Here is a 26,940-nt window from a genome sequence, read left to right on the forward strand (position 1 = left end):
GGGATGTGGTTTCGAGCATCACCTTGGGCAAAAGATTCCTGCATTGCAGGAATGGGCTAGATATCCCTTCCAGCTCTACAATTCTGTGATCCCACAGCAAATCAGTCCCTCCCTTGCCTTCACTGCAGTTAAGAGATACGCCAGCCCCAACGTTAACTGTTGTTGAGGCTAAATACCTGAAGGAGCATCTCCACCGTTCAGCCCGGACACTGAGGTCCAGCTCCGAGGGCCTTCTGGCGGTTCCCTTCCTGCGAGAAGTGAGGTTGCAGGGAACCAGGCAGAGGGCCTTCTTGGTAGTGGCGCCCGCCCTGTGGAACGCCCTTCTGTCAGATGTCAAGGAAATAAACAACTATCTGACTTTTAGAAGACATCTGAAGGCAGCCCTGCTTAGGGAAGCTTTTAATGTGTGGTGTTTTATCGTGTTTTAAATATTCTGTTAGAAGCTTCCCAGAGTGGCTGGGGAGGCCCAGCCGGATGGGCGGGGTATAAGTTGGAATAATAATTGGAATAATTTATTGGCCAAGTACCAATCATACTTGGAATTTTTCTTCTACTACATTGTAATGTAAGAAACATACCTTATACAAACACTATTCTACTCACAATACAACAGCACAGCAAAAGAACCCCACGCCACAACTGGTCTCCCCTTCCGCTACACAACTACGAATTTAACAGTTTGATGGCACAAGGAAAAAAGCTGTTCCTGTGCCTAGCCATTTTTGTGTATAAAGTCCTGTAGCGACGTCCAGATGGAAGTACCGGTAAATCAAACAGGTGATGACCGGGATGCAAAAGGTCTGCTCTTTTCCTAGCTCGGACAGCATAAAGTGTCTCTATTGAAGGCAAAGGAACACCAGTTACCCTTTCTGCCATTCTTATTGCTCGTTGGAGCCTTTTCTTGTCCATCTTGGAGGCTGTGCCATACCAGGCAGTAATAGAATTACAGAAAACAGTTTCAATGGTACCTCTGTAAAATTGGATCAACACTTCTTGGGGCGAATTAAATTTCCTTAGTTGTCGCAAGAAATACAACCTCTGGTGGGCCTTTTTAATGATACTATTGTTGCTGTTGCTGTTGCAGCTGTTGCTGTATTATTATTATTATTATTATTATTATTATTATTATTATTATTATTACACACACACTGCTGGGAGTTGGGTTAGGAAGCCTTTTGTATGTGTCTCAGCTCAAGAAAAAGTGACTGAAATGCATAATAAGGGATCTATGGCTATGGTAGTTTCAATCAGGCCTCCGGGGCCCTGGTTGCCTGCCCAATGCAACTTTTTTGCTGCTTCCCTCCAGCTTGAAACCCCCAAATAACCACTGCCTGCCAATGTTTGGATACAAGCATGTCCTGGCACTCACAGATGAGGTGAAGCGTTTCAACGAGGAGGTGAAGAAGCAGAGCGTGTCAAGAAACCGAGATGCGCCAGAAGGCGGCTTTGATGCCATCATCCAAGCAGTCGTCTGTGATGTAAGAGCTGTCCCCTTGTCATGGGTCAAAGGGATTACTTGTTATTATTCAGTTTATATACTGCCCTATACCCGGAGGTCTCAGGGCGGTTCAGAGAAAAGATCACAACATATATACAGTGGTGCCTCAACTTACGAAGGCAATCCGTTCCGTGGCGCTCTTCGTAAGTCGAGGTCATCGGTTGTCGAAGCGCCCGCTTTGCGCACGGCGAAAAAACTTCTGGGGTTGTCGACTTCGTAAGTCGAAATCTTTGGAAGTCGAGGGCATTCGTATGTCGAGGTACCACTGCAATCAGAATAAAAACAGCAACCCAATAACACACACACACTCTCAGGAAAGAGCCACATTTTAAAAGGGTATAGGATGTAAAGCAAATCAACCAAAGGCCTGGCTAAAAAGGAACATTTTTGCCTGGCGCCTAAAGGTGTATAATGAAGGCGCCGCCGGGTGAACTTCACTGGGGGAGAGCATTCCACAGATGGGGAGCCACTGCAGAGAAGGCCCCGTTCTCATGCTGCCACCCTCCAGACCTCTCGAGGAGGAGGACTGAGAACAATTTCTTAGTGGATTGCATATGCCTGGTGTTAGAGTGTGGAGGAAAAGCTAGCTGGATCTCCCAACTCAGACAGGAACCCAGTACGTGTTGAGCTTGCCCTGTATTGACCCACCCCCACCCCACACACAATTATTCGGCACCCTGCCTGCGAAGTTAAAGCCCTCAAGCAGGGGTTGGAACCCTTGCCACATTCCTTCAGAGGTAATCTGCAGGTGCTGAGCAGGGCTAGGATGAAAGGACGACCTCCTTCTCTTTCTTCACTGACCCCTTTCCTTCCTCTTCCTGCTTTTGAAATTAGGGTGTGGGTTGGATGTAAATTGGCTGCAGGTTCTCCATCTGGGCTTTAAAGCAGGCACCCCCAAACTTCGGCCCTTCAGATGTTTTGGACTACAATTCCCATCTTCCCCAACCACTGGTCCTGTAGGCTAGGGATCATGGGAATTGTAGGCCAAAACATCTGGAGGGCCGCAGTTTGGGGATGCCTGCTTTAAAGAGAGAGCCTAGGCCAGGCAAGCCCAACTCCCCAAAGTTGGACACCCCTGAGATCAACCTGTTGGACATCCCTGGCTTAGGCTAATTGATGTAGAGCAGTGGTTCTCAGTTTGTGGTCTGTGGACCCCAGGGGGTCCATGTAACCCACCCATGGGGGGTCTGTGTCCAGGGCCGTCTTAAGCATGTCGGGCGCCGTGGTGCGGAGATCGCTCCGGCGCCCCCGCCCCGTTTCTTGGCGCGGCTGGTGGGCGGGCACAGCGCGCAGTTCCCTGCACCACCCAGCCTTCCCCTAGAGCCGACCCTGTCTGTGTCACCATTTCCATAACAAAAACTACCATACAGGTAAAGGGACCTCTAACCGTTAGGTCCAGTCGCCGACAACTCTGGGGTTGCGGCGCTCATCTCGCGTTATTGGCAGAGGGAGCCGGCGTACAGCTTCCAGGTCATGTGGCCAGCATGACTAAGCCGCTTCTGGTGAACCAGAGGAGCGCAGGGAAACTCCATTTACATTCCCACCGGAGTGGTACCTTTTTATCTACTTGCACTTGACATGCTTTCAAACTGCTAGGTTGGCAGGAGCTGGGACTGAGCAACAGGAGCTCACCCCGTCGCAGGGATCCGAACCGCCGACCTTCTGATCGGCAAGCCCTAGGCTCAATGGTTTAACCCACAGCTCCATCCGCGTCCCATAGAGGTATCCAAATGTTCAAAAGCAGGGGGTCTGTGGCTTGCCTTTTGAAAAACATGGGGACCACAGTGCTTAACTATTTGGGAACCACTGATGTAGAAGAGTATATTCCTTTGTAGGGCTGGCTTGTGTTTGTGTGTGTCACTTATTTTATTTTATTTTATTTTATTATTTTGCTGCAGAACAAGATTGGATGGAGACAGGATGCTTCCCATTTGCTGGTCTTTACTACAGATGCCAATACACACATTGCTTTAGATGGGAGACTTTCAGGGCTTGTGATACCCAATGACGGACAGTGCCACATGGGAAGCGACAATTTATATGACGCTTCCACCACTTTGGTAAGGCTGGGCGGCCGCAACCACAAGGCCAGGATTGCAACCGCTGTAGCTGATGTGATAGATGGCTTCAAAAGGATAGTAGGCAAATCCTAGGATATTAGGGTATATATTACCCCCTGAGGACCAGAGACAATGTGCCTTGGAATTTCAATTGCCAGAGAAGTGCATTTGCTTGGCCACCATAGGAAATAGGATGTTAGACTAGTTGTTAGGCCTTTGGTCTGATCCACAGGGCTGCTCTTAAGGTTCAGAACATACTTTGCATTCCATATTTATATTTTCAGTTTTTGGGTGTAGTTAAACCCCAGAGGCCAAAAGGCCACCTGTATAAGAGCTTTGATATCTGTGTGGTTTCAACCCATCATCTGGGTTCTATCCCCCCCCCTTAAAATAATTTTTAATTAGGTTTTTTAAAAGAATTTTTTATACATAGAAAACATAGTATTTTCAAATATTAAAATACAGAGTTCTTTCGAATCCTTAGACCTCCTTCCATCCCTCCATGGGTTCCCTCTTTAAGATTAAATTTACTGCATCTTTTACCTTTATCTATTATATAACCATATTTACCATTAAAGCCATTCCACATTACAAGTGTGCTATTTCTTGGTTACACTAAATGTAACAGCATGTGAGAAAGGGAGGGAGAGGTGCTGAGATCTGGCAATAGATAGGTAGGCAGGAAATAAATAGATAAGATTTGTCATGGCACTAACTTTGTTATGATGGTCACATCTTTTATTTTTACTGACCGCTGTTGGACCACTCTGGACGTGAAGGTGTCTAAAATGCCTTTTTTGACGGCCCTCAGAAACATTCAAGAAAAAAGTCAAAAAGCCTTAAAAATTTTTGTGTGTGTGTCATGTGTTGTGAACGAAAGCACATGCATCTGTGTATAAAATTGTTTAATCATTAAATCTATTAACTGTGTACTTAATTACATGTATTAATTCTGTATCTCAAATAACATTAAATATTTTGAAAACACTTTAATTTATGATAGTTCAGCGTGTGGCCCATCAGTTGCTTGCAGACCACTTGGTATGAAAAGCTGGACTGTCCTTCCTACGGTATCCTAGTCCTTTTGAGGGGGGGGGAAATAGGATGAAAATGTGTTTATCCTGTTCCCCTCACAACAGACATAAGTGGATTTTCTGCTCCCTAACTTCCTCTCCCCTCTCCTGCCAAGGATTATCCGTCCCTCGGCTTGATGACAGAGAAACTCTCCCAGAAAAACATCAACTTGATTTTTGCCGTGACAAAGGCCATTGTGGACCTCTACCGGGTAAGTAGACCCTTCGAAGCTACAGTTTCCTCGAGAACATTGGATTGGCGGGTGGGGCTTGAACGAGGCTGTCCGAATGCTAAACTATCAGCTTGGGCGTTACCCTTTTAGATTGTCCAGGATGGAGCAAACAAAAGCCCTTATCGGCCTAAATATTAGCAGAATCTCGCCCAAGTTTACTGGAAACACACACGCCCCTTCTTTATTTTCAGAACTACAGCGAGCTGATCCCTGGCACTACCGTAGGGACCCTGTCAGCTGACTCCAGCAATGTTTTGCAACTCATCGTGGATTCCTATGAGGTGAGTGCCTAGACCTGTGAGATATGCAGAAGCGAGGCTGGTCCAGGCAAAATGGGCAACAGCCAGAGGTGCCGGATTCCCAGGGCCACCTCGCACAGCTAAGCCAACTGTGTTGTGTGATACAGGCAACACTTGTGTATTTCGATGAGGTGCACAGGGTTCGCTTTGGCTAGTGAGGCTCCCTAAATTCCAGGGGTCATGATCCAGAGGCATTGCCTGCTGCGCATAGTTGCAAAGTTGTAAAAGCGGAGGAAATGCAGGTCTTAAAATTGAATTGGTAGCCCAGCTGTGCCTTCTATTGTTACTCTGTTCAGGAGGGCAGGTTTTAATTCACTTCCCAGTTGCACAAAGGGTTTTCTGTCTAGTTTGGGCTTTGCGTGGACAGGCGGAGTCCCCCCCCCCCCCCCCGGCGACCCGCTGAGTGGAATAAAGACGCATAACAATGGTGTTATGTACTGAGCTGAATCATAGAACAATAGGATCCTGAATCAGCAGTCTGATTGGTCTGCAGGAGCCACCCAATCCAACTCCAGGTGGAAGTGAATCCGCAACATGATTGGCCTGCATGAGCAGCCAATCAGGCGGCTGGCAGAAGTGAATCCGCAACCTGATTGGCCTGCAGGTGTAGCCCTGAAGTAGCAAAGCCCATTGTGTAAATAATGTATATAAGCAGATGGTTTTGGGAAAAGGGCATTCTTCTCTTCTTCTCCTTGATGACTACGAGCTGAATAAAGAGCATGAAATTCACTCTCGACTCTGAGTATATTTCAAATGTGCTATGGGATTCATATTGGCCACAACTTTATTAAGATTCAGATGTAGGGAGACCTTGGCTCAGGCATTGGGCGTTATCCTCCCTAGTCCCCAGCCGGGGTTCTGGGAGGCTTCGGGGTCATCTACCTGTATGGGGGTTGGGGCTGGCTCTGGAGAACATATGTTCAAGCAGAGAGAGCCCGCCCCCTGTTCGCCGCCGCTGGAAGGGGGAAGCGATGACACCTATTTGTATGGTCAAGGCTTCCCCCCCAATACCCCGATCTTGTTGCCGCAAAGGGGGTGAGGTCTCCGCCTCACGCCCCTCCCTCTAGGAAAATCGCCAAAGAATTCCAGCCAAGGCCTGACACCGCCAAAGTTGTGACGTATTGCTACGGGAAAGGCAAAAGCTGCCAATGCAGGAAAATTCCTTGCCGACCCTTCAACAGCGGCCTTGACGTAGCAGCGCCTGTGAACCTGTAGAGAAAAGGTTAACCTGCAAAAGAACTTGAATGAGGGTGTGGAGGGTGGGAGAAGCTCTGGAACCAACTGGTGCTTGGAGGTAAGATTCAAATTCTCTTGTGTGAGCCGGACAGTCCCTCCCCTTACCTGGCCATCCCCTGGCAACACCTCCCCAGGCAGGATTGGACGCTGGGCTGGGGTAGGCGGAGACCCCTGGCATCCTACCTGGGAAGGTGATGCTAGCCCCGAACTACCAGGGAGTCGCCCTCTGGGATCAGGGGGCTGCGCGCGACCACGCAAAAGTCACCCTCCATTGATGTGTGGAGCGGTCATTCTGAGCTTTTCTCTATGGCATCTTAGTTTTCCACACTCAGAGAGATATTATCATGGGGTTGCAGAAGAGGGATGTGGACTTTCAAGCATGCCCCACCCCCCCTTTTTTAAAACAAAAATTATTTTGTATACCACCCTTCAGCTGTAAATACCAGGGCAATCTGAAGTGCTCTCCTAGTGTAAGTGATGTTGCATTAATATTGCTTCCACTCCGGGAGTTTGGTCTGGAAATGCTATCCTTTGTTTACTCTGATTTTATGGAGCCATCCGGATAACCTACTTAAAATATACCGGTAGTTGCATTCTAGCATTTACTGTGTCCCCCCCCCCCAAAAATGTTTTCTTTTCTCATAACTTATCAGAAGCAGTATTTAATTAGAAGCTTCCTGCCCCCCTTTTGCTACTTCCTGCTAAGCAGCGCAACAGGATCAGTTGAATAACATGTATGCATATCTGTGTGTGTGTGTGTGTGTGTGTGTGTGTGTGTGTGTGTGTTGTGTCTATATACTGTATAATAAAACAGCTCACTTTCCAGGCTGAAAGCCCCTCTGGCATAGCAGGGGGTGGTCAGTGTCCTTTGTTGTTTTTCTGTGAGGTTTGAAAGACCTTCTCTAGGCTGGCTAGAGCCCTAAACCCATTTCAGGCGTTTGGGGCCTGCAACAAAATGTTGCAGTGCATTCTCCTTTGGAGGTTTGGTGTGACTTTCTCAAGGTGACACACTTTACTGAGTCCACTGCATCACCCTGAATCATCCACACTCTGGATTGATTTTAGAGGAATGAATGAAGTAATAGAATTGCAGGCTGTATCCAGTGCTAGTCATGCTCAGGGTTGAGCCACTCGATTTAATGGACAGGACTAACAGGCTCATTAATTTCAGTGGCTTTCTTCTGAATACAACCAGCACTGCATACAACCCCGAAATATTGTTTTCCAGGCCTTCTCAGTTTTTACGGCTTATAATTGTGTTTTAGCATTGTTGTAAGCCACTCAGAGACCTTTTGTTTTTGGATGTAATCTAGAATAAATATGAACAAATAGGGAAATGTGTTTGCTTTTTTTGTTGCGGGTTCACTTTGAGCTTGAGACTGTGGCTGCCTCTACACAGCTATAAAAAGCGCTCTGGAAATGCTCTTGGGGGGGGGGACAGTTTTAAAGCTCACAATGGAAAATTCCATTCAGTTCTGATTAAGCTCTACAGCGCCATCTGGTGTCACAGTGTTATAATGCATTTATAACGGTTTATTTTTACTAATGTAGCCGAGTCCTCAGACATTCCCCCTGTTCCTCTTTCAGAAAATTCGTTCCAAGATTGAACTAGAAGTTCGCAATCTGCCCGATGAATTGTCCCTCTCATTCAATGCCACCTGCCTGAACAACGAAGTCATTCCGGGTGTTAAGTCCTGCGTTGGCCTTAAGATTGGAGACACGGTGAGTTGCAGGGGCAATAAGAACTTCTCCATGTCTCTCGTTCAAAGGGAATCCAAACTTCCACCAGCAGTCTTGAGAAGGTTCAAATCAAAGAAGCAGAGGCAAGAGGGAAGTGTCAGCAGAATGTGCAAGTAATATTTCTGCCTTCGTCATAAACCTTTTGTGTAGAGGGTGTTCTTTTTTTTAAAAAAGGGTTAAAATTTGGGGCCCCCAAAAGTTAAAAAGGGACCATGCATCTGCAGATTTGTATTCAGTAGCATCAAGCACCCCTTTCCCGTGGGACACGAGTGGCACTGGTCTAAACCTCTGAGCCTCTTGGCTTGCCGACCAGAAGGTCAGCGGTTCGAATCTCCACGATGGAGTGAGCTCCCATTGCTCTGTCCCATTGCTCCTGCCAACCTAGCAGTTTGAAAGCACACCAGTGCAAGTAGATAAATAGATACCGCTCCGGCGGGTCGGTAAACAGTGTTTCCGCGCACTCTGGTTTCTGTCATGGTGTCATGTTGCGCCAGGAGCGGTTTAGTCATGCTGGCCACATGACCTGGAAAGCTGTCTGCAGACAAATGTCGGATCCCTCGGCCTGAAAGCGAGATGAGCGCTGCACCCCATAGTCACCTTTGACTGGACTTAACCATTCAGGGGTCCTTTACCTTTTTTTTTTTTTTACCCCTTTCCCCTGCTAAGATGATCTGATTTGCTACACTCCCTTCCCTAAGACAGACCAGGCATGGCCAAACTTGGCCCTCCAGATGTTTTGAGACTACAACTCCCATCATCCCTGGCCACTTGTCCTGTTAGCTAAGGATGATGGGAGTTGTAGTCCCAAAACATCTGGAGGGCCGAGTTTGGGGATGCCTGCCTAAGACTAAAAACAGACCTGTCCCCAGCCATTCTCCATCCACTACGGTGGATCACCATGTTTGCCACTGCTGCAAAAATAACAAGAGGTTATATATGGAATTGCCTATTGGATGCAAAACGAAAAACAAAACCAGCTCCCCCTGAATAATGACACTCTTTGTTTAGTAAGCGGAGAGAATTTAAATCAGTTTCATGAAACAGCACTTAACAGAACTATTAGTAATGGAAGCAGTTGAACAGAAATTCCTGTAAATTTCCTGAAAAAGTGACTGCATCTCCCCATGTCACGCAGTCCTTTGAAACTGCTCCAAGCGCAAGGGTGTTTGTCCTATACTATGATGTCTAAGAGCTGCGTTAATAATAATAATAATAATAATAATAATAATAATAATTTTATTTATACCCCGCCCTTCCCAGTCAAGACCGGGCTCAGGGCGGCTAACAACAAAAATATCAACGCAGGTATAAAAGAAAGAATTCAATTAAAATGCAGATTAATACAATGTTAAAATTCCATTTTAATTAAAAATCTACAAGTAAAATAAAACCATTATAAGATGAAACCTTAGGGGAGGGTAACCCCGGGGTCAGACTGAGTCAGTCCAAAGGCCAAGCGGAACAGCTCTGTCTTGCAGGCCCTACGAAAAGATGACAAATCCCGCAGCGCCCTAGTCTCCTGAGACAGAGCGCTCCACCAGGTCGGGGCCAGTACTGAGAAGGCCCTGGTCCTGGTCGAGGCCAGCCTAACTACCTTGTGACTCGGGATCTCCAGTATGTTATTATTTGTGGACCTTAATGTCCTCTGAGGGGCATACTGGGAGAGGCAGTCCCGTAGGTACGAGGGTCCTAAGCTGCATAAGGCCTTAAAGGTCAAAACCAGCACCTTAAACCTGATCCTGTACTCCACCGGGAGCCAGTGCAGCTGGTAAAGCACTGGATGAATGTGATCCAGTAAGTGGAGAGACATGGTCTTTCCCCCCAATAAATGCGCTGAGATTCTGCCCAGTTACTGAGCAAGAGAATGTCATCACAATTCATTTCAATATCGTAAATGGGCAGCTTTTGTATGAATTGGGCAATTCCACTTCAAGGCTGTGAGAGATGGGTTATTAAAAGCGCAGAATCCGAATGGTTGTCCTTTTAAAAAAGGTGTTTCCTTGAGGAAGGATGTGAGGGCAGTTCCGGATGTCTTGCTCTTTCCAGGTGAGCTTCAGTATTGAAGCAAAGGTGCGTGGCTGCCCTGCGGAACGGCATAAGACTTTCACCATCAAGCCGGTGGGCTTTGAGGACAGCCTGACGGTGGAGGTGTACTTCGACTGCGACTGCCGTTGCCAGAAGTTCGCCAGGCCGAACAGTGACATCTGCAGCAACGGCAACGGCACCTTTGAATGTGGCATGTGCCGCTGCCACCCAGGCCGCCTGGGCACCCAGTGCGAGTGCTCCGAGGAGGAATACAGCCCCTTGCAGCAGGATAACTGCAGCCCCCGCCAGGGGCAGCCTGCTTGCAACCAGCGGGGAGAATGCATCTGCGGCCAGTGCGTCTGCTACAGCAGTGACTTCGGCAAGATCTCCGGCAAGTACTGTGAATGCGATGACTTCTCCTGCGTCCGGTTCAAGGGCGAGCTGTGCTCTGGTAAGTGGGGAAATGTCTGGGGGGCTTGGAACGGGGCTTTTGAGAACTTGGTGCAATTTGAAACGAAAGGACCGCTGCCCCTGCTGCGTTCCATTCGTCCCCTTCTCACACCTCTGTAGCCCAAAATAATAATAAATAATAATAATATATTTATATCCCGCCCATCTGGCTGGGTTTCCCCAGCCACTCTGGGCGGCTTCCAACAAAATATTAAAATACAATGGCCTGTTAAACATTAAAAGCTTCCCTAAACAGGGCTGCCTTCAGGTGTCTTCTAAAAGTCTGGTAGATGTTTTTCTCTTTGACATCTGCTGGGAGGGCATTCCACAGGGCGGGTGCCACTACCGAGAAGGCCCCTCTGCCTGGTTCCCTGTAACTTGGCTTCTTGCAGCGATGGAACCGCCAGAAGGCCCTCGGCACTGGATCTCAGTGTCCAGGCAGAACGATGGGGGTGGAGACGCTCCTTCAGGTGTACTGGACCGACATCTGGCTGCTTGGGTGGGGGCTGTTGGTGCCCCATAGGAATGGATGGCTCTCTTGAAATGCTGCCGGCTCTCTTTCAAACTTTTTGTGTCTAGCCGGAGAGGTTTGGTTTCCTCCTCTGATTTCGCAGGGGGAGCTCTGTGCCCAGTTGCAATGCCCCACCTTTGAATCGATCCCAGATTATGTTGCAGAAAGGGCAGTACCTTTTTAAAGGCATGCGCAGAGGCGTAGCATTGGGGGGGGGGACGGATGGACGGGACAGGGAGGCCATGGCCCCAGGCGCATATTTTTGAGGGGGCTCAATCAGACACCCCCACAACAGGCAGAGGCAGGTTGGTCTAGTGGTCAGGTGGGTGGAGGCAGCAGGTGAGAGGCCTGTTGGAGGCGGGCTCCTTTCACCCTCCATGTGGGCTCCACACAGCTGCCCCCCCCAGGTGAGTTCCCCCCCCAGCTCCCCAGTCCATCCAGGGGGGCACCACACTTCCTTCACCTCAGGTACCGGCAACCCACGCTATGCCACTGGGCATGTGCCCTGGTTCCCTTTTTTTTTTAATCAACATGCATCCAACAGTCAATATATTTTATTTTTTTAAGGCAAAGAGGTTTGTAGCTTTGGGCACACATCTCAAACACAGTGCCAACTGAAGTCTTTCTAACAATAATCAATTCATAGAACCAGCCAGCGCTTGACAGAAATAAGTGGTACCTCGGTTTAAACTTTAAGTACACAATTGGTTCCGGAAGTCTGTACTTAACCTGAAGCGTACTTAACCTGAAGCGAACCTTCCCATTGAAAGTAATGGAAAGTGGATTAATCCGTTCCAGATGGTCCATAGAGTACTTAAACTGAAGCGTACTTAACCTGAAGCGAACTTTCCCATTGAAAGTAATGGAAAGTGGATTAATCCATTCCAGACGGGTCCGCGGAGTACTCAACCTGAAGCGTACTTAACCCGAAGTATGAGTGCAATTTGTTCTGGAAGTCTGTACTTAACCTGAAGCGAACTTAACCTGAAGCGAACTTTCTCATTGAAAGTACAGTCATACCTCGGTTTAAGTACGCTTCGGTTTGAGAACTTTCAGTTTAAGTACTCCGCGGACCTGTCTGGAACGGATTAATCCACTTTCCATTACTTTCAATGGGAAAGTTCGCTTCAGGTTAAGTACGCTTCAGGTTAAGTACAGACTTCCGGAACCAATTGTGTTTGTAAACCGAGGTACCACTGTAATGGAAAGTGGATTAATCCGTTTCAGACAGGTCCGCGGAGTACTTAAACTGAAAGTTCTCAAACCGAAGCGTACTTAAACCGAGGTATGACTGTAAAGGTGTTCCTGAGGAATTATCACATGTGGACAGAAACATGAAGTGAGCACACCCTCCTTCCCTTCCTAAGTGGTGAATCTGTTAGTCTTTGGCTCCACTCCTTCAGAACGAGGCCCCACATGGCCAAGATTTAATTGTAGCTGAACTTTGATGTGGGAAAAGTACTCACATACTTACTCTGTTGGGTCTGCCAGAAATCAGTTTCTTGCTGATCTATGCTAAGCAGATTACCCTGTCCAAGAGAGTTATTTGGGATACGGGAGAAAAAAGGGAAGGACATGGGGTTCGGATCTTAGAAGGGATTAAGAAATAAGTGCACTTTTGGCCTCACTTCTGAAAGGGAACCTGGAGGCTCCTGGCTGAAAGACAGATCATCCTTAATGACTTTTGAGGACTTTGTTTTAGCTATACATAATAGTTTTAATTCTGTTAGCGTTTAATTGGTTTTTATTCTTATTTTTTCTATGTTGTTAGCTGTTTCATTTTTATCTGTAAGCCACTCTGAGTGTTCCCATCATAGCTGCCAAGTCTCCCGTATTCTCCGGGAAACCCCCGTTTTTCCAGCTGTTCCCAGCCGAAAAAATGGATTTTTTTTTTGTTTTTTCCCGGTTTATTCTGGCGCGGTGGCCATTTTGGAACTGGGCGGAACATGCTCAGAAGCCACTTTTAATGCTACTTCCGGTCCAGTCCCTTATTTCTCAGGCCGGAACTTGGCAGCTATGGTTCCCATCAGGGAAAAAGGCGGGATATAAGTAATTACTATAATAACTATATATACATAGGCAACAGAAACACACACACACAGAGAGAGAGAGAGAGAGAGAGAGAGAGAGAGAGAGAGAGAGAGAGAGAGAGAGAGAGAGAGAGAGAGAGAGAGAGAGAGAGAGAGAGAGAGAACTTTTTGTATTTTGCCATAGGAGGTAGGTTTCAAAAAGTAATAACATTTATATTTGAGCATTTGGTGTTCACACGATAGCAAGCTCGTGGGTTACACAAAACTCTTATTCATGCAGGAACTGAATTTGTTAACCTCCTCAAAGAAGATTTCTGTGCAAGTGGAAAGCTTGATGTTGAAAGGGAGGGTGCCAGTTCTGCAGTGCTTCCTAGTCTGTGCTTGTAATTTATGACTTCTTGATCCAGACTTTGATTATGCCTGCTTTCCTGAAGGGTGAAAGGTCTGCTTGGGTGTGCCTTTCTTTTCAGTTACAGAATTCAGCGTGGCTTCGTGGGTGACTCAATGTGATAAGGACTGATGGGGAAAGGGGCAACCGTTGTGGTTGTGTGAGCTGGGAGAATCATCCTTGCCCCTTGTACAGAGCAGCAGCTCATTCCGTTCCATATGAGTTTCTGTGTGTGTTGCAAAATACTACAAACATTGTGCAATGCGGCCATTTGAGATGTTTACAGCCCATTGATAAAAGCAGGCATGCCGTTCATTGCGTAAGCCGCTGTGATTCTTTTAGGAGAATACTGACCTTTGATACTCCATTCAGAGGATATCGTAGTAGAAACAAGGCCCTCACATAAAACATGGTTTGGCCCTGAATCCACCACTGAATTGGGAGATAATGTAGCCAAGCCTTCTCCTGCCCATCCCTAAAAGACTGAGAGGAAACGAGAGGTGGCAAGCCACAGCAGCCTTGAATCTCCTTTGGAGATGAGTGAATCTGTCCGTGTTGGTTTTCCCTCGGTTTCTCATTTTCCCAATCTTAAGTTCAGTCCTCCACGTTTCCAGGTTAGGTCTGCGATTGAAATAAAAAGCACCCATGAAAATCCATCAGCATTTTAGCGTGGATTTCTCCTCTGATATACACTTTCCGCACGCAGTTTTGCCTCATCACACTTCCGCAAAGCTGTTTTCCCTAAGGCAACACATTTTTGTAGGTTGCTTTCGCTAACTTATGCATTGCCATGCACATGTCGTTGCAGGACGTGGATGTTCTCGGTTGTAAAACGGAGAGAATTTTGAAGACTGGCAGTTCATGTACGGTTTTCAAAAAGCGTGACTCGGCCCAAGCTCATTTCTAAATGTGAACTGAATTGAATTCCTCCAATCCCTTCTTCTTTGGTGATCACTTGTAGCCAAGTAAGATTGTCTACCATAAACACAGTTTTAACAATGAGTCTGTAAGTGTGGAGGCCAATTCTGGACCCACACGTCCTTCCACAGTGGGGACATTGGTTCCCGGGTGGGAGTTGATCACAGTGTGGATTTGCCAAGCGTGCCTTCCTCTTAGCACATATCTCCCTTGCGTTCTGAGTTTGAGTGTCTTCAAAGCCCACGGCACCTTTGGTAAAGGCTGTTCTCCAATTGGAGCACTTGCAGGCCAATGTTTGCCAATTGTTGGTGTTTATACTACATTTTTTTAGATTTGCCTTGAGACTGTCTTTAAACCTCTTTTGTTGACCACCGGCACTACGCTTTACATTTTTAAGTTCGGAATAGAGTAGTTGCTTTGGAAGATGATCATCAGGAATCCGCACAACATGACCAGTCTAACGAAGTTGATGTTGAAGAATCATGGCTTCAACACTGGTGAGCTCTGCTTCATCCAGTACACTGATATTAGTTCGCCTGTCTTCCCAAGTGATGTGCAAGCTTTTTTGGAGACACAATTTATGGAATCTTTCAAGAAGCTCATTGCCATAGAACAGGCATACCCAACCGGTCAATCATGTGTGTCCCTGGTCGATTGCATGATCCTGATTGATCATCACCCGGCCTCCGAACTTCCAGGGCTGCCCCAGGGGGCTGCGCGCGACCGCGCAAAATGCGCCTCCCCTTTTATGTGGGGAACGGTCATTGTGCCTCGAGGCTGCAGTTAAGGCGTTGGAGCGAGACTGGTTTTTGTTAATTATTTAAAAAAAGGTGCACAGACCTAACCCAGGGAGGTGGATTTTGGCATATAAATGTGAAAACTAGACAGATTTGCTACAGCTCCCAATTCCTTTTTCTGTTCTTGTTGTTCTTTTCTCCACAAGCTTCGTCCTCCCCGGCAACTTTTGACTAGGTCATTGTCTCCCGGCTCATTCCATCGGAGTAATTAATTCTAAAGCGAGTGACAAACACGCACGGCCTGTTCTCTCGGTCGGCATGTGTTTTCCCCAGTGTCACTAGAGACTCCCCCCTCCCAAACTAGCTGCTCCTTCTCTCCCCCACCCCCAACCTGGCCATGATTCACTTGAGTTTCTCATTAACCAGTCTTCTTCATAGTTAGCGGGGGGGGGGCTGTGGGTTGCCACCTACCCTCTGTCCCAGGAGTGCGTGGGCAGAGCTGGGCACCTCGGAGAAAACATTTCCTCTGAATATTTCCATGGCAGCCTTTCTTGGGGCCTCCTGGTTGGAGCGGGCACCTCCCAAACAACTAATGGTCTAACTGCACCAGTGGTTTAGCAAGGTCAGTACCTACTTGGGTGGGAATTAAATGCAAGCACAGGCCTTGGTGTCTGGCAACGGTGAAGTAAATTATTAAGAGTACAGTCATTCCTCAGTTTAAGTACGCCTTGGTTTGAGTATTTTCAGTTTAAGTACTCTGCGGACCTGTCTGGAACGGATTAATCCACTTTCCATTACTTTCAATGGGAAAATTCGCTTCAGGTTAAGTATGCTTCAGTTTAAGTACTCCACAGACCATCTGGAATGGATTAATCCACTTTCCATTACTTTCAATGGAAAAGTTCGCTTCAGGTTAAGTACGCTTCAGTTTAAGTACAGACTTCCAGAACCAATTGTGTTTGTAACCGAGGTACCAGTGTATACCCTCTGTTGCCTTGGCCCTTCCCCAACCTAGGGAGAATGTCTGCGCCAGCTGATATTATTTTATGTAATTTATCACATTCGTTTCTCACCCTTCCTCTGAGGACAGCAAAAGGGGTTATCCTGTTTTATCTTCATAGGAACCTGGGGTGACAGATGGGGTGGAGCGGGTTCCAATGAAGGAACGAATGAATCCTTTATTTGCATCAGCCATCGGCCACAGCAATAAAACAATGATACGATACAGAAAGAATAGAAATAAAAAGTCAATTACATAAAATACATTTTTGGGTTTTGACTCCATAGTCAAATAGTGGATCACTTCTCGGCCTTTTGGCTAAGATCAAGTGTAGTATCTGCTCTGTCCTAATGTGCACTCTAGGACAGCGGGTGGCACTGTGGGTTAAACCACTGAGCCTCTTGGGCTTGCCGATCAGAAGGTCGGCGGTTCGAATCCCTGTGACGGGGTGAGCTCCCGTTGCTTGGTCCCAGCTCCTGCCAACCTAGCAGTTCGAAAGCACGTCAAAGTGCAAGTAGATAAATAGGTACCGCTACAGCGGGAAGGTAAACAGCGTTTCCGTGCACTGCTCTGGTTGGCCAGAAGCGGCTTAGTCATGCTGGCCACATGACCTGGAAGCTGTACGCCAGCTCCCTCGGCCAGTTAAGCGAGATGAGCGCCACAACCCCAGAGTCGTCCGCGACTGGACCTAATGGTCAGGGGTCCCTTTACCTTTAATGTGCACTCTACTTGGATGGGTATGGAGTTTTCACTTTTTGTTTTGGTTGGGGAGAAAGAGGGGTGAGAGTCGGTTACTGGAATGCTAAAAACTGTTCCTTTGCAGCACACACATTGCACTCTCTGATCGCGCCCCCACCCCTCCCGTTTAATCTGGGCTCCAACACTGGCACATAAGCCGCATTGTGATTTGCCCGCAGGTCATGGGGAATGCATCTGTGGCGACTGTGCCTGCGACCCCGACTGGACGGGAGCCTACTGCAACTGCACCACCCGGACGGACACCTGCATGTCTAGCAATGGGCTGGTATGCAGCGGACAAGGCCGCGGCTACTGTGCCTGCGGGAAATGCGTCTGCACCCAGCCTGGCTCTTACGGAGATACCTGTGAGAAGTGCCCAACCTGCCCTGACGCCTGCACTATCAAGAAGTGAGCAAGAGGGGAGCTGGGATTGTGTGTGTATGTGCACCCGTTGTCTGTCGTTTCTCAAAACAACGCAAAACCATTAAAGTAAACATCATATCAGGAAGAAACCTGCTGCAGACATGTAGAATATTAGGGTGCAAGGTTGCATTCTTAACTCTAATCATAATAATTAATAATGTGAGGGGGAAACAGTACAGAGAGCCCCCTCCCATCTTGAGGAGTAGCTCTTCCACCAGCAGCGGAGCCAGCGGGGAGGGGGAAGAGTCCAGTGGGGAAGGAGGAAGTAGGAGACAGGGCTCTGGCAGGGTAGCAGAGCCTCTGCTGCACGTGAGAGAGGAAGAGAGAGCGGGGGGGGGGGAAGGGGGGAGAAGGAAAACATGGAAAGGAGACCCTGTTTCCCTCCGGTTCCGGAATTACGCAGGAGGAAACGCGGAAGGAGATTTGGGGTGCCCAGACTCTTATGTTGGAAGAAAACGCGGTAAGCGTCACTCCAGGGTTCTGGGTCAGACTAAGAACATGTACCCTGTACAGCTCTAGCACTGTAAATAGCCTGCACACAATAAAAGCATGAAAAGGCAACGGTTTGGAGAGTCGTTACTTTAGAGTAGTTGCAACGCTCCCTCTGTGACAAATAATAATAATTATTATTATTTATTATTTATACCCTGCCCATCTGGCTGGGTTTCCCCAGCCACTCTGGGTGGCTCCCAACTGATTAAAAACAGAATGAAACATCAAACGTTAAAAACTTCCCTAAACAGGGCTGCCTTCAAATATCTTCTAAAAGTCAGGTAGTTGTTTATTTCCTTGACATCTGGTGGGAGGGCGTTCCAAAACATTTGGAAACCAAAGCGCAGCTCCTGCAGCCAATCGGAAGCCGTGGAACCCGCGTCGGATGTTCGGCTTCCAAAAGAACATTCGACAACCGGAACACTCGCTTCCGGGTTTTGGTTATTCGGGAGCCTATTTGTTTGGGAGCCAAGGCATTTGAGATCCAAGGTACGACTGTATAGCTACTGTTTTTGCAGGCATGGGATCTGCAGCCAGCATCCCTCGGCCTGCTTCATTATTCTCACAGTACCTGCTTCTTCCTCTCTTACGCAGGGAGTGCGTGGAATGCAAGAAGTTTGAGAGAGGGATCCTGATGGAGCAAGAGACCTGCAACCGCAACTGCCGGGACGAGATTGAATTGGTGCAGGAGCTTGGTGCGTAAGAAACATGGGGCTCTCTGCATGACCTGCCTCAGGAAGGGATGGCAACCGTGCCAGTTCTTTTTTGCATGATTAACACACACACACACACACACACACACACACACACACACAACACCATTCTTCCTCTCATATTTTAGCTGCCGGTCACCTTTTCTTTCAGCAGATGCTTTGGGGTGACAGAAGGAATAACTTCTGCGTGCAATGTGTATGTAACAAGAGGCGGAAATGAATGGCCTCTAATCTCAAGTGGCATTTTAAAAGAAAATGGGCAAATGCTACATCTTAATAATATCAAAGAGATGCCTTAAGAGGTAACATCTTTGGGAGAAGGAAGGGCTAAGAGTCAACTCTTCACAAATCCAGAGTGGAGCCCCTAAGATGGTTGGGTGGCTCCTTCTGGCAACTCCTGCAGCCAGGCTGGTGCCAAGTGTATTGCTCTGTTTTCCTTTGGACCACATCAGTGAGGCTGAGAGGGGGTGAGCTCCCGTTGCTCTGTCCCAGCTCTTGCCAACCTACCGTAGCAGTTCAAAAGCATGCCAGTGCAAGTAGATAAATAGGTGCAGCTGCAGCAGGAAGGTAAACGGCATTTCCGTGCGCCTCGGCTTCCGTCACGGTGTCCCGTTGCACTAGAAGCGGTTTAGCCATGCTGGCTACATGACCCGGAAAGCTGTCTGTGGAAAAACGCTGGCTCCCTTGGCCTGAAGCAAGATGAGCGCCGCAACCCCATAGTCTCCTGTGACTGGACCTAACTGTCCAGGGATCCTTTACTTTTTACTTGTAGGACTAAATGTTTCCATGTTCTTCCTTCTCACCTGCCCCCTCCCCTTATGTAGGAGACAAGGGAAAGGATGCTGTGAATTGCACTTACAAGGATGAGAATGACTGTGTGGTACGTTTCCAGTACTATGAAGACTCCAGCGGCAAGTCCATCCTCTATGTCATTGAGGAGCCAGGTGAGGATGAAAAGCCACGGAAATGAGGCTTGATCTTTGGAGATTAGCACCACCCCCACCCCACCCCCACCCCGGGTGCTTAATCTGCAACCTGAGAAATGCAGCTGCAGCGATACACACAAAACTTCAGATAGTTTCATTAGCGGGGAGAATCCATTTTAAGAAGGTTCCTGCTGCAAGGATGTTACAAACTTAATTTATGTGTTGCGGAAGAAAAGAGAAGAAGTAAGGGAGATGTTCGTTTGTCAAAAAGCAAATATCTGCCAACACAGCAGAACGTACCTGTAAGAGGCGATGCGTTGCGACTACTCTAGAGTAACGACTCTCCACTCCTTTGCCTTTTCATGCTTTTATTATGTGCAGTCTATTTACAGTGATAGAGCTATACAGGATACATCCGTCTAGTCCGAACCAGAACCCTGGAATGGCGCGCTCCGCGTCTTCCAACATAAGAGTCTGGGCACGCCAAATCTCCTTCCGCGTTTCCTCCTGCGTAATTCCGGAACCGGAGGGGGAAAGGGTCTCTTTTCCCTGTTTTCCTTCTCCCCCTTTTCCCCCTCTCTCTCTTCCTCTCCCACGTGTAGCAGGGGCTCTCCTATGCTGCCAGAGCCCCGTCTCCTCCTTCCTCACTTGACTCTTCCCCCTCCCCGCTGGCGCTACTGCTGGTGGAGGAGCTGCTCCTCAGGATGGGAGGGGGCTCTCTGTACTCTTTGCCCCTCACAGTACCTAAGACTGCTTCTGTAGTAGATGAGGGTCAAGCCAAAGGCTTCATGGGAAAATGGGGATTTGAAGGAAGAGAGAAACTGGAACCACATCCATGGCCAAGGAAAGTATGGGGAATCAGGAACTTAATAGGTAGATCTCTGTTAAGCTAGAAGTATCAAGTTGGAGAGAGAACGTCCAAGATGAGCAGTGATGAATTAAGCAAAACAAAACCGAAACAAACATTATTTATACAATAGTTTATGTTGCACCTTTAAAGGGCCCCCAGAGTGACTCACAGTAATAAAAGCATAAATAGAATGAAACAGATGACCTTTTTTTTTTTTGCTTAGGTTAGCAAATTCTGCCCCTGTCTGTGCCTGCTGATAGATCAGCAAAGGGGAGCGAGGGCTATAGTCTGTCTCCCGCCTGCCTGAGAAGGCTTGTGAGCAAAAGTTCCAGGAATCATCATGTAACCCCCAAAGAGAATGTCGAGATCGGGCGTGTTCAGGGTAGCATGGCCAAAGACCCCCAAAAGAGAAGGAATAAATGGTACAAACAAATGCACCCCCAGCCACAGGGGTCTTTTTGTTGTTGTTGTTGTTGCTTTTCCTTGGTAAAACTTTTATTATTATTATTTTCAAATAATATTTATTGATTTTCAAACATTTCAATCACAAAAACAAAAGAAGTAGCAAAAAATAAAAATAAAACATAAACAAAAGAGAAAAAGAAAAAAAAATCAATTCTTACATTAACTTGACATTGTGGACTTCCTCGATTCCCCCCACACTGGGTCCATTTTTAAATCTAAGCAGTTTTCATTTATCATCTTAAATCATTCTAACACAATTTTTTCCATTATCTCACAACCAATTCCAATCTACAAAAAAAATCAACTATCCTCAACCTAAAATTCATTAATTAATCCAAATCTAAATTTATTTTCCCATCCATCTCTATTTCTTCCCTTTGCCTCACAATTTATACCCCAATTTTTTCCCATACATTCAAATACTATTTCTTCCATCATATTAATCCTTAACCACTTATATCTAATTCTACCCCCCCCTTCCCCTGGACCAGCCACAGGGGCCTTGAACCTGGCCAGTGACTCAGATGCAACTGTATTGCACAGAGGAGATAGACACCCAACTGGGATAGATTTCATGGGCCTGGCCAGACTTCAGTGGGGAGCAGTTTTGAGGCCAGCTTAATGCCTGGTGGGAAACCACAAAGCTGCCAGTTCTCTTGGAACTCCATGGGACTTAACGCATATAGTAATGCAGAAATAAGATAGAGTTGGAAATCTTTTGGCTATCCAGTACACTTTCTGGGAAGGATATTGTGACAGCTGCTGCATCATCAAAACATCATCAAAGGCTGTTGAGACCTGCAACTCCCTCCAGGGCAGGATTCCCACTGCCTGAGTCATTTCTGTATTTTAATGTTTTGTTGGAAGCCGCCCAGAGTGGCTGGGGGAACCTGGCCAGATGGGCGGGGTATAAATAATAAATTATTATTATTATTATTATTATTATTATTATTATTATTATTGTACGCAGTGGCCTAAATACGCCTTGGACTTCCAGGGAGGAGGTTCTTAACTGTGTTGATCTGGCTGTTAGGAAGGCTTTGGTTGTGCCCACATTGGATCTGATTCTCTGTCGTTTATGTCCTTGTCTTGGGCTGCGCCTAGATGAGAGTTTGTCCCACATTTGATTGAGCACTATAGCACTTAACTTGAATTGCAGAAAACACAAGGGTCGGATCAGAACTAGGACTGAGACAAAGGGGAGGAGGTGTTTTGTGAAAATCCGATCCCCTTCTCGTTGTTGTTTAGTCGTTTAGTCGTGTCCGACTCTTCGTGACCCCATGGACCATAGCACGCCAGGCACTCCTGTCTTCCACTGCCTCCCGCACTTTGGTCAAACTCATGTTCGTAGCTTCGAGAACACTGTCCAACCATCTCGTCCTCTGTCGTCCCCTTCTCCTTGTGCTGTCCATCTTTCCCAACATCAGGGTCTTTTCCAGGGAGTCTTCTCTTCTCATGAGGTGGCCAAAGTATTGGAGCCTCAGCTTCACGATCTGTCCTTCCAGTGAGCACTCAGGGCTGATTTCCCTCAGAATGGATAGGTTTGATCTTCTTGCAGTCCATGGGACTCTCAAGAGTCTCCTCCAGCACCATAATTCAAAAGCATCAATTCTTCGGCGATCAGCCTTCTTTATGGTCCAGCTCTCACTTCCATACATCACTACTGGGAAAACCATAGCTTTAACTATACAGACCTTTTCCTGTTGTCTTTATCCATGGAGTTTTCTTGGCAGGGATACTGGAGTGGCTTGCCAGTTCCTTCTCCAGGTGGATCACGTTTAGTCAAAACTCTCCCCTATGACCTGTCCATCTTGGGTGGCCCTGCATGGCATAGCTCATAGCTTCTCTGAGTTATTGAAGCCCCTTCGCCATGACAAGGCATTGATCCATGAAGGGGGATCCCCTTCTCAGTTAAGTGTAAATGTCTCCTAAAATGCCCATCTTTCACCTAGCTGGGCCTCTAGCAGAAAACCTATTAGAACTGATTCACACATGGCATGTGCAGCTGTTGATGGCTAGCAGCTGAATGTGTGGCCATAGCCTGATGTGGCAGTCGTGAAGAGATGTTGAACATGCATGTGTGAAACAGAACCATCAGCTGGGCACAAAAGGCCCCCAAGCTCTCTGTCCCCACAATAAGGCTCCCACAGCTCAGAAGCAGAGAGCCAAGTATATTGAGGTGGTGCTTGCAGAGCAACTGCTTCTGGTGAATCAAGCAGTGGAGCCACTCTCAGAAAAGGTTGTTTATGTATGCCACAACGGTGGCTTGTGTTTTGTTAGCCCCACAATGGAAAACAAGCAAAGTTCGAAATGAAGAAGAATGGCAACATAAACTGATGGAATATGCGCAGCTTGCAAATCTAACACATAGAACATTGCCCTTCAGCTCTCTATATTGGACAAACAGGCCAAACCCTACGCCAAAGGATAAATGCACATAAATCGGACATCAGGAACCGTAAGACTGAAAAACCAGTAGGAGAACACTTCAATCTCCCAGGACATTCTATACAAGATCTCAAAGCAGCTGTTTTATTACAGAAAAATTTCAGGAACAGACTGGAAAGAGAAGTTGCTGAACTGGAACTCATTACCAAGCTTAAAATCACGGAGCCACCTGGGATGAATAAAGACATTTGATTCTTATCTCATTATGCATGATCAAGCTTTCTTTAGCGCCTCAGCCCTTGCTTTTTCCCCGCAGGACCAATTGCAGCCACCAGCAGTCGTTAACAGCCATCTACAGGTTTACCACTCCCATCAGCCCATCACCCATTCCCACCCACCCACCCCCACGCTCTGTATATACATAAGGGTCTGACGCTTCTGTTTCAAGTGTATCTGAAGAAGTGTGCATGCACACGAAAGCTCATACCAAAATAAAAACTTAGTTGGTCTTTCAGGTGCTACTGAAGGAATTTTTTTATATAGAATAAGAGAACAAGAAGAACATACGTTTTAAAAAGATTGGAAAATGTTTATTGAATATATGAAGGGAAATTGTGCATATTTGAAAACGTGGACAGCATTAAGATAAATTTGACAATGTAAATAAGTTTTGATGGGTGTAGTGCAAAATGAACCATGGAAAGAGAGGAAGGGAAGTCATTTGAGGGGAGCCACTCTCATATGGGATGGGAATTACTGTCGTGCATTCTCAGTAGAGATCTCTACTGGTGTGCTGATGTGGGTTGTGGAGAGAGAATGGGAATACCAAAGTAGGAAACTGAGGAAGTTTCGCAGCCCTGCGTGATAACACGTGCTTCTCTTGCAGACTGCCCCAAGGGGCCGGACATCCTGGTGGTTCTCCTTTCTGTGACGGGAGCCATTTTGCTTATTGGCTTGGCTACTCTGCTCATCTGGAAACTGCTCATCACCATCCACGACCGGCGGGAGTTCGCCAAGTTTGAAGAAGAGCGGGCCCGAGCTAGATGGGACACGGTGAGATACACGAGAGGTGGTTGATGGAGGAGTAGAGAACAGCCCTGCAACAATTCAGAGGGGGAAAGGGTTTGTTGCAGTGATCCCTAGTTCAGCTTCCATATTCTGGCAATCCTCATGCTGTGGATCATACCAGCCACGGATATCAGGCTTATACCAGTTTCCAAACTAGACATTGCGGGGGAAACAGTGTGGGTGTCACCAACCCACATCCATTCCTATTTCTCCAGCACTGCGCTGCTGAAAAAACATATGACTAGACTCATTGTGCTAGCATTTCCTGCCCTTTGCTCTGCTTCATTAACTAATGCCTGCAGGGAAGGAGAGAGAAACGCTGAAATAACGATGACATGTCATGTTCTCAAATGCATGCAGCCAGGGAGATATGCTAGAACCCGTGTGCTTTGGGTCTATTACAGAATCCTGGGGTTGTCTGTTTGGTGAGAATAATTAGAGATTCCAAGCCCTGCCTCGCAGAATTATGTTTGCCAGGGATCACTGGGGCAAGAGAACTCTTAAACTGGTTTAAGCCTATACGCAAACAGCTTTTGACAATGGCCGTGAATTAGCGGGTACAGTTTGTGCTAACTCCTTTACCCTGCTATTTCTCCGTTTCAGGCCAACAACCCATTGTACAAAGGAGCTACCTCGACCTTCACCAACATCACATACCGTGGAAATTCGTGAAGAGAGACAAGGCCTTGCAGGGCCTTCCTTACTGATGTTTACAGAACAGTCTGTGTGTTGCGCTGGCATGTGTGTTTTCTGTGTGCGTTGTGTGTGTATGTGAGATGTTTTAACAGCTGTTGCTCAAATGGTTCCGGAGCTTTTGCTCTGCGTTGTTCTGCTGCCGCGTGTGAACTATGCACTATGCTTCCGAGATTCTCTGTTTACCTCAGCTCACCTAGTACTGTGGGCCCAGACCCCCTATGCTGAAGGAGAAAGCAGGCCTCTCTCGTCAGTGGGGACAGCAAATCCCTCGGAGGTGACCAGACACTCTAGTTGAATGAAATTAAGGGGCAGGAATGTTGAGATGCAATCTAACTCCGAAGGGTTTTACTAATCAGGTTGGGAATTGGGGAGTTTTCCCTCCAGAAACAAACTTCCCCAATTCAGATTATTACCAACTCACTCCCAGCTTAGCCCAAACTCCTCCCGAAAGTTTCACACCTGGTTTGAAATGGCTCAGCGGCTGAAATCTGTCCCTTTCCCTTCTCAATCGAAGTTACCAGTCAGTTGGCTCAGGTGGGCATAGGAAAGCTTTCTTGCAAGGCCTCCGTTGTGTCTTCAGTGCTGTTTGCCAGCATTTCTGGTACAAGGATGCATGGGGGATATGGTTCCCATGGATCCTAACTCCTAATGGGAGTAGGAAAGCTTTGAGAAAAGGGAACAGGGGAGTCGTCATTGGGATGACAAAATCCCAAGGCTCTGTAGTGCTGCTGAGACAACTGCAGGCATGGCGAGACTGAACTTCTAAACAGGTTCAGAAACAGAGAGCATTTTCTGGAATATTGAGGGGTGTGTGAAATTATTTTCAGAACCTATTTCAAACTGATCTAGCTTTTAATGTACCAAGAACAAAGCACTGCATAATGTTATATATATATAAAATATACCTCTTGCTATTCTCATCCCCAGAGTAAGTAATAAGTGTTTTGTGTTTAACTTCTAGAAAAACAAGAGATGCTGATGTATTTACAAGCTTGCCCCTGACCATTTTGTGACCCTCGCTAATCATTCACAGGGCTCAGTTTAAGGGACAAAAGGCACTCTGCACGTGCTTGAGGGTACTTCTTTTTGCACAATGGCATTCGCGTGCTCCAAGGCTGAGCCCCTGGGTTCAAATCAAGCCCTTCGCACAACATCTCTCCCCTTTCTGCTGCATAGCCAACTTGTTAATGCTGACGTGGGTTTGGGGAAGGGCCATTGCTCACTGATAGAGCGTGTATTATGTTACGTAGCAAGGCTGGGGGAGAGCTGGAAAGAGCTGCTTCCAGCCAGAGTAGACAGTAGCAGGCTAGATGGCTTGGTAGCTTGATATGTGTTTCTGAGCTGTCGTTGTCTCACATGTTCCTGAATCTTCAGATCCTCACCATGGGGGCAAGTTCTTTGCTCCTGCTTTCTTACTCAGGGAACCAAAGATTCACCTTAAGGAGATGAGACACCAGTGTCCTGGGTGACCTAAAATATTCCTCAGGTTTGTTGAAGGGGGTGGGGAATATGTTGAAGCAATCTACCCAATGAAACCCTCTTTTTCTGGGCTTGCGTTACCCACTACGGCTAGATGGGCTGCCCCCCCCCCAATCTTCGTTGGGCTGTGAACTATTCTGGTAGACTCGGGTATTTTCGCCATTGGCCATTCTCATCGTGGAAGGTGGCTTCCAAAAGCCACTGTGGCTTCTTGACCTGAGACCCAAAGTCATTAAAAGAGGCGAGGAGTCGCAGAAAGGTTGACGCCCTCTTTCCTCTCCTTCCCGATTCTCACTCCACCGCTCACGCCAGCGCTTCCATTGCCCCACGCTTCCCACATGCAGGCTGGGTCCGTCAGCCAAAGTATCTCACATTGCCGCCACAAACGTCTGATCCTGGAATTATGAAAAGGAGGCTCAGTGCTGCAGCGAGTCTGTTGGGAGCGACAGAATATAGGTCGGAAGAAGTTGAGTTCGCATGGCGCCAGTTTCCAAGCTGCTCCTT

The 26,940-nt window shown here is 47.2% G+C and overlaps 1 protein-coding gene and 1 pseudogene across 1 annotated transcript in view; both read left to right on the plus strand.

Moving 5' to 3' along the window:
* Positions 1 to 25,173, plus strand: part of ITGB3 (integrin subunit beta 3) — a 56,008-nt gene extending 30,835 nt beyond the window's left edge. The window contains exons 5-15 of the mRNA XM_035136081.2: positions 1,307 to 1,478; positions 3,397 to 3,558; positions 4,748 to 4,843; positions 5,056 to 5,145; positions 7,987 to 8,121; positions 10,186 to 10,615; positions 17,116 to 17,344; positions 18,446 to 18,546; positions 19,389 to 19,508; positions 24,080 to 24,246; positions 24,865 to 25,173. Coding sequence (XP_034991972.1) covers positions 1,307 to 1,478; positions 3,397 to 3,558; positions 4,748 to 4,843; positions 5,056 to 5,145; positions 7,987 to 8,121; positions 10,186 to 10,615; positions 17,116 to 17,344; positions 18,446 to 18,546; positions 19,389 to 19,508; positions 24,080 to 24,246; positions 24,865 to 24,933 — 1,771 coding nt within the window. The 3' untranslated portion in view covers positions 24,934 to 25,173. The remainder of the gene's footprint in view (positions 1 to 1,306; positions 1,479 to 3,396; positions 3,559 to 4,747; positions 4,844 to 5,055; positions 5,146 to 7,986; positions 8,122 to 10,185; positions 10,616 to 17,115; positions 17,345 to 18,445; positions 18,547 to 19,388; positions 19,509 to 24,079; positions 24,247 to 24,864) is intronic.
* LOC118095926 (U2 spliceosomal RNA) lies at positions 16,497 to 16,600 on the plus strand (annotated as a pseudogene).
* Positions 25,174 to 26,940: the final 1,767 nt, after the last annotated feature.

The sequence above is a fragment of the Zootoca vivipara genome, chromosome 13 (genome assembly GCF_963506605.1).
Source record: "Zootoca vivipara chromosome 13, rZooViv1.1, whole genome shotgun sequence".
NCBI classification, from domain to species: Eukaryota; Metazoa; Chordata; class Lepidosauria; order Squamata; family Lacertidae; genus Zootoca; species Zootoca vivipara.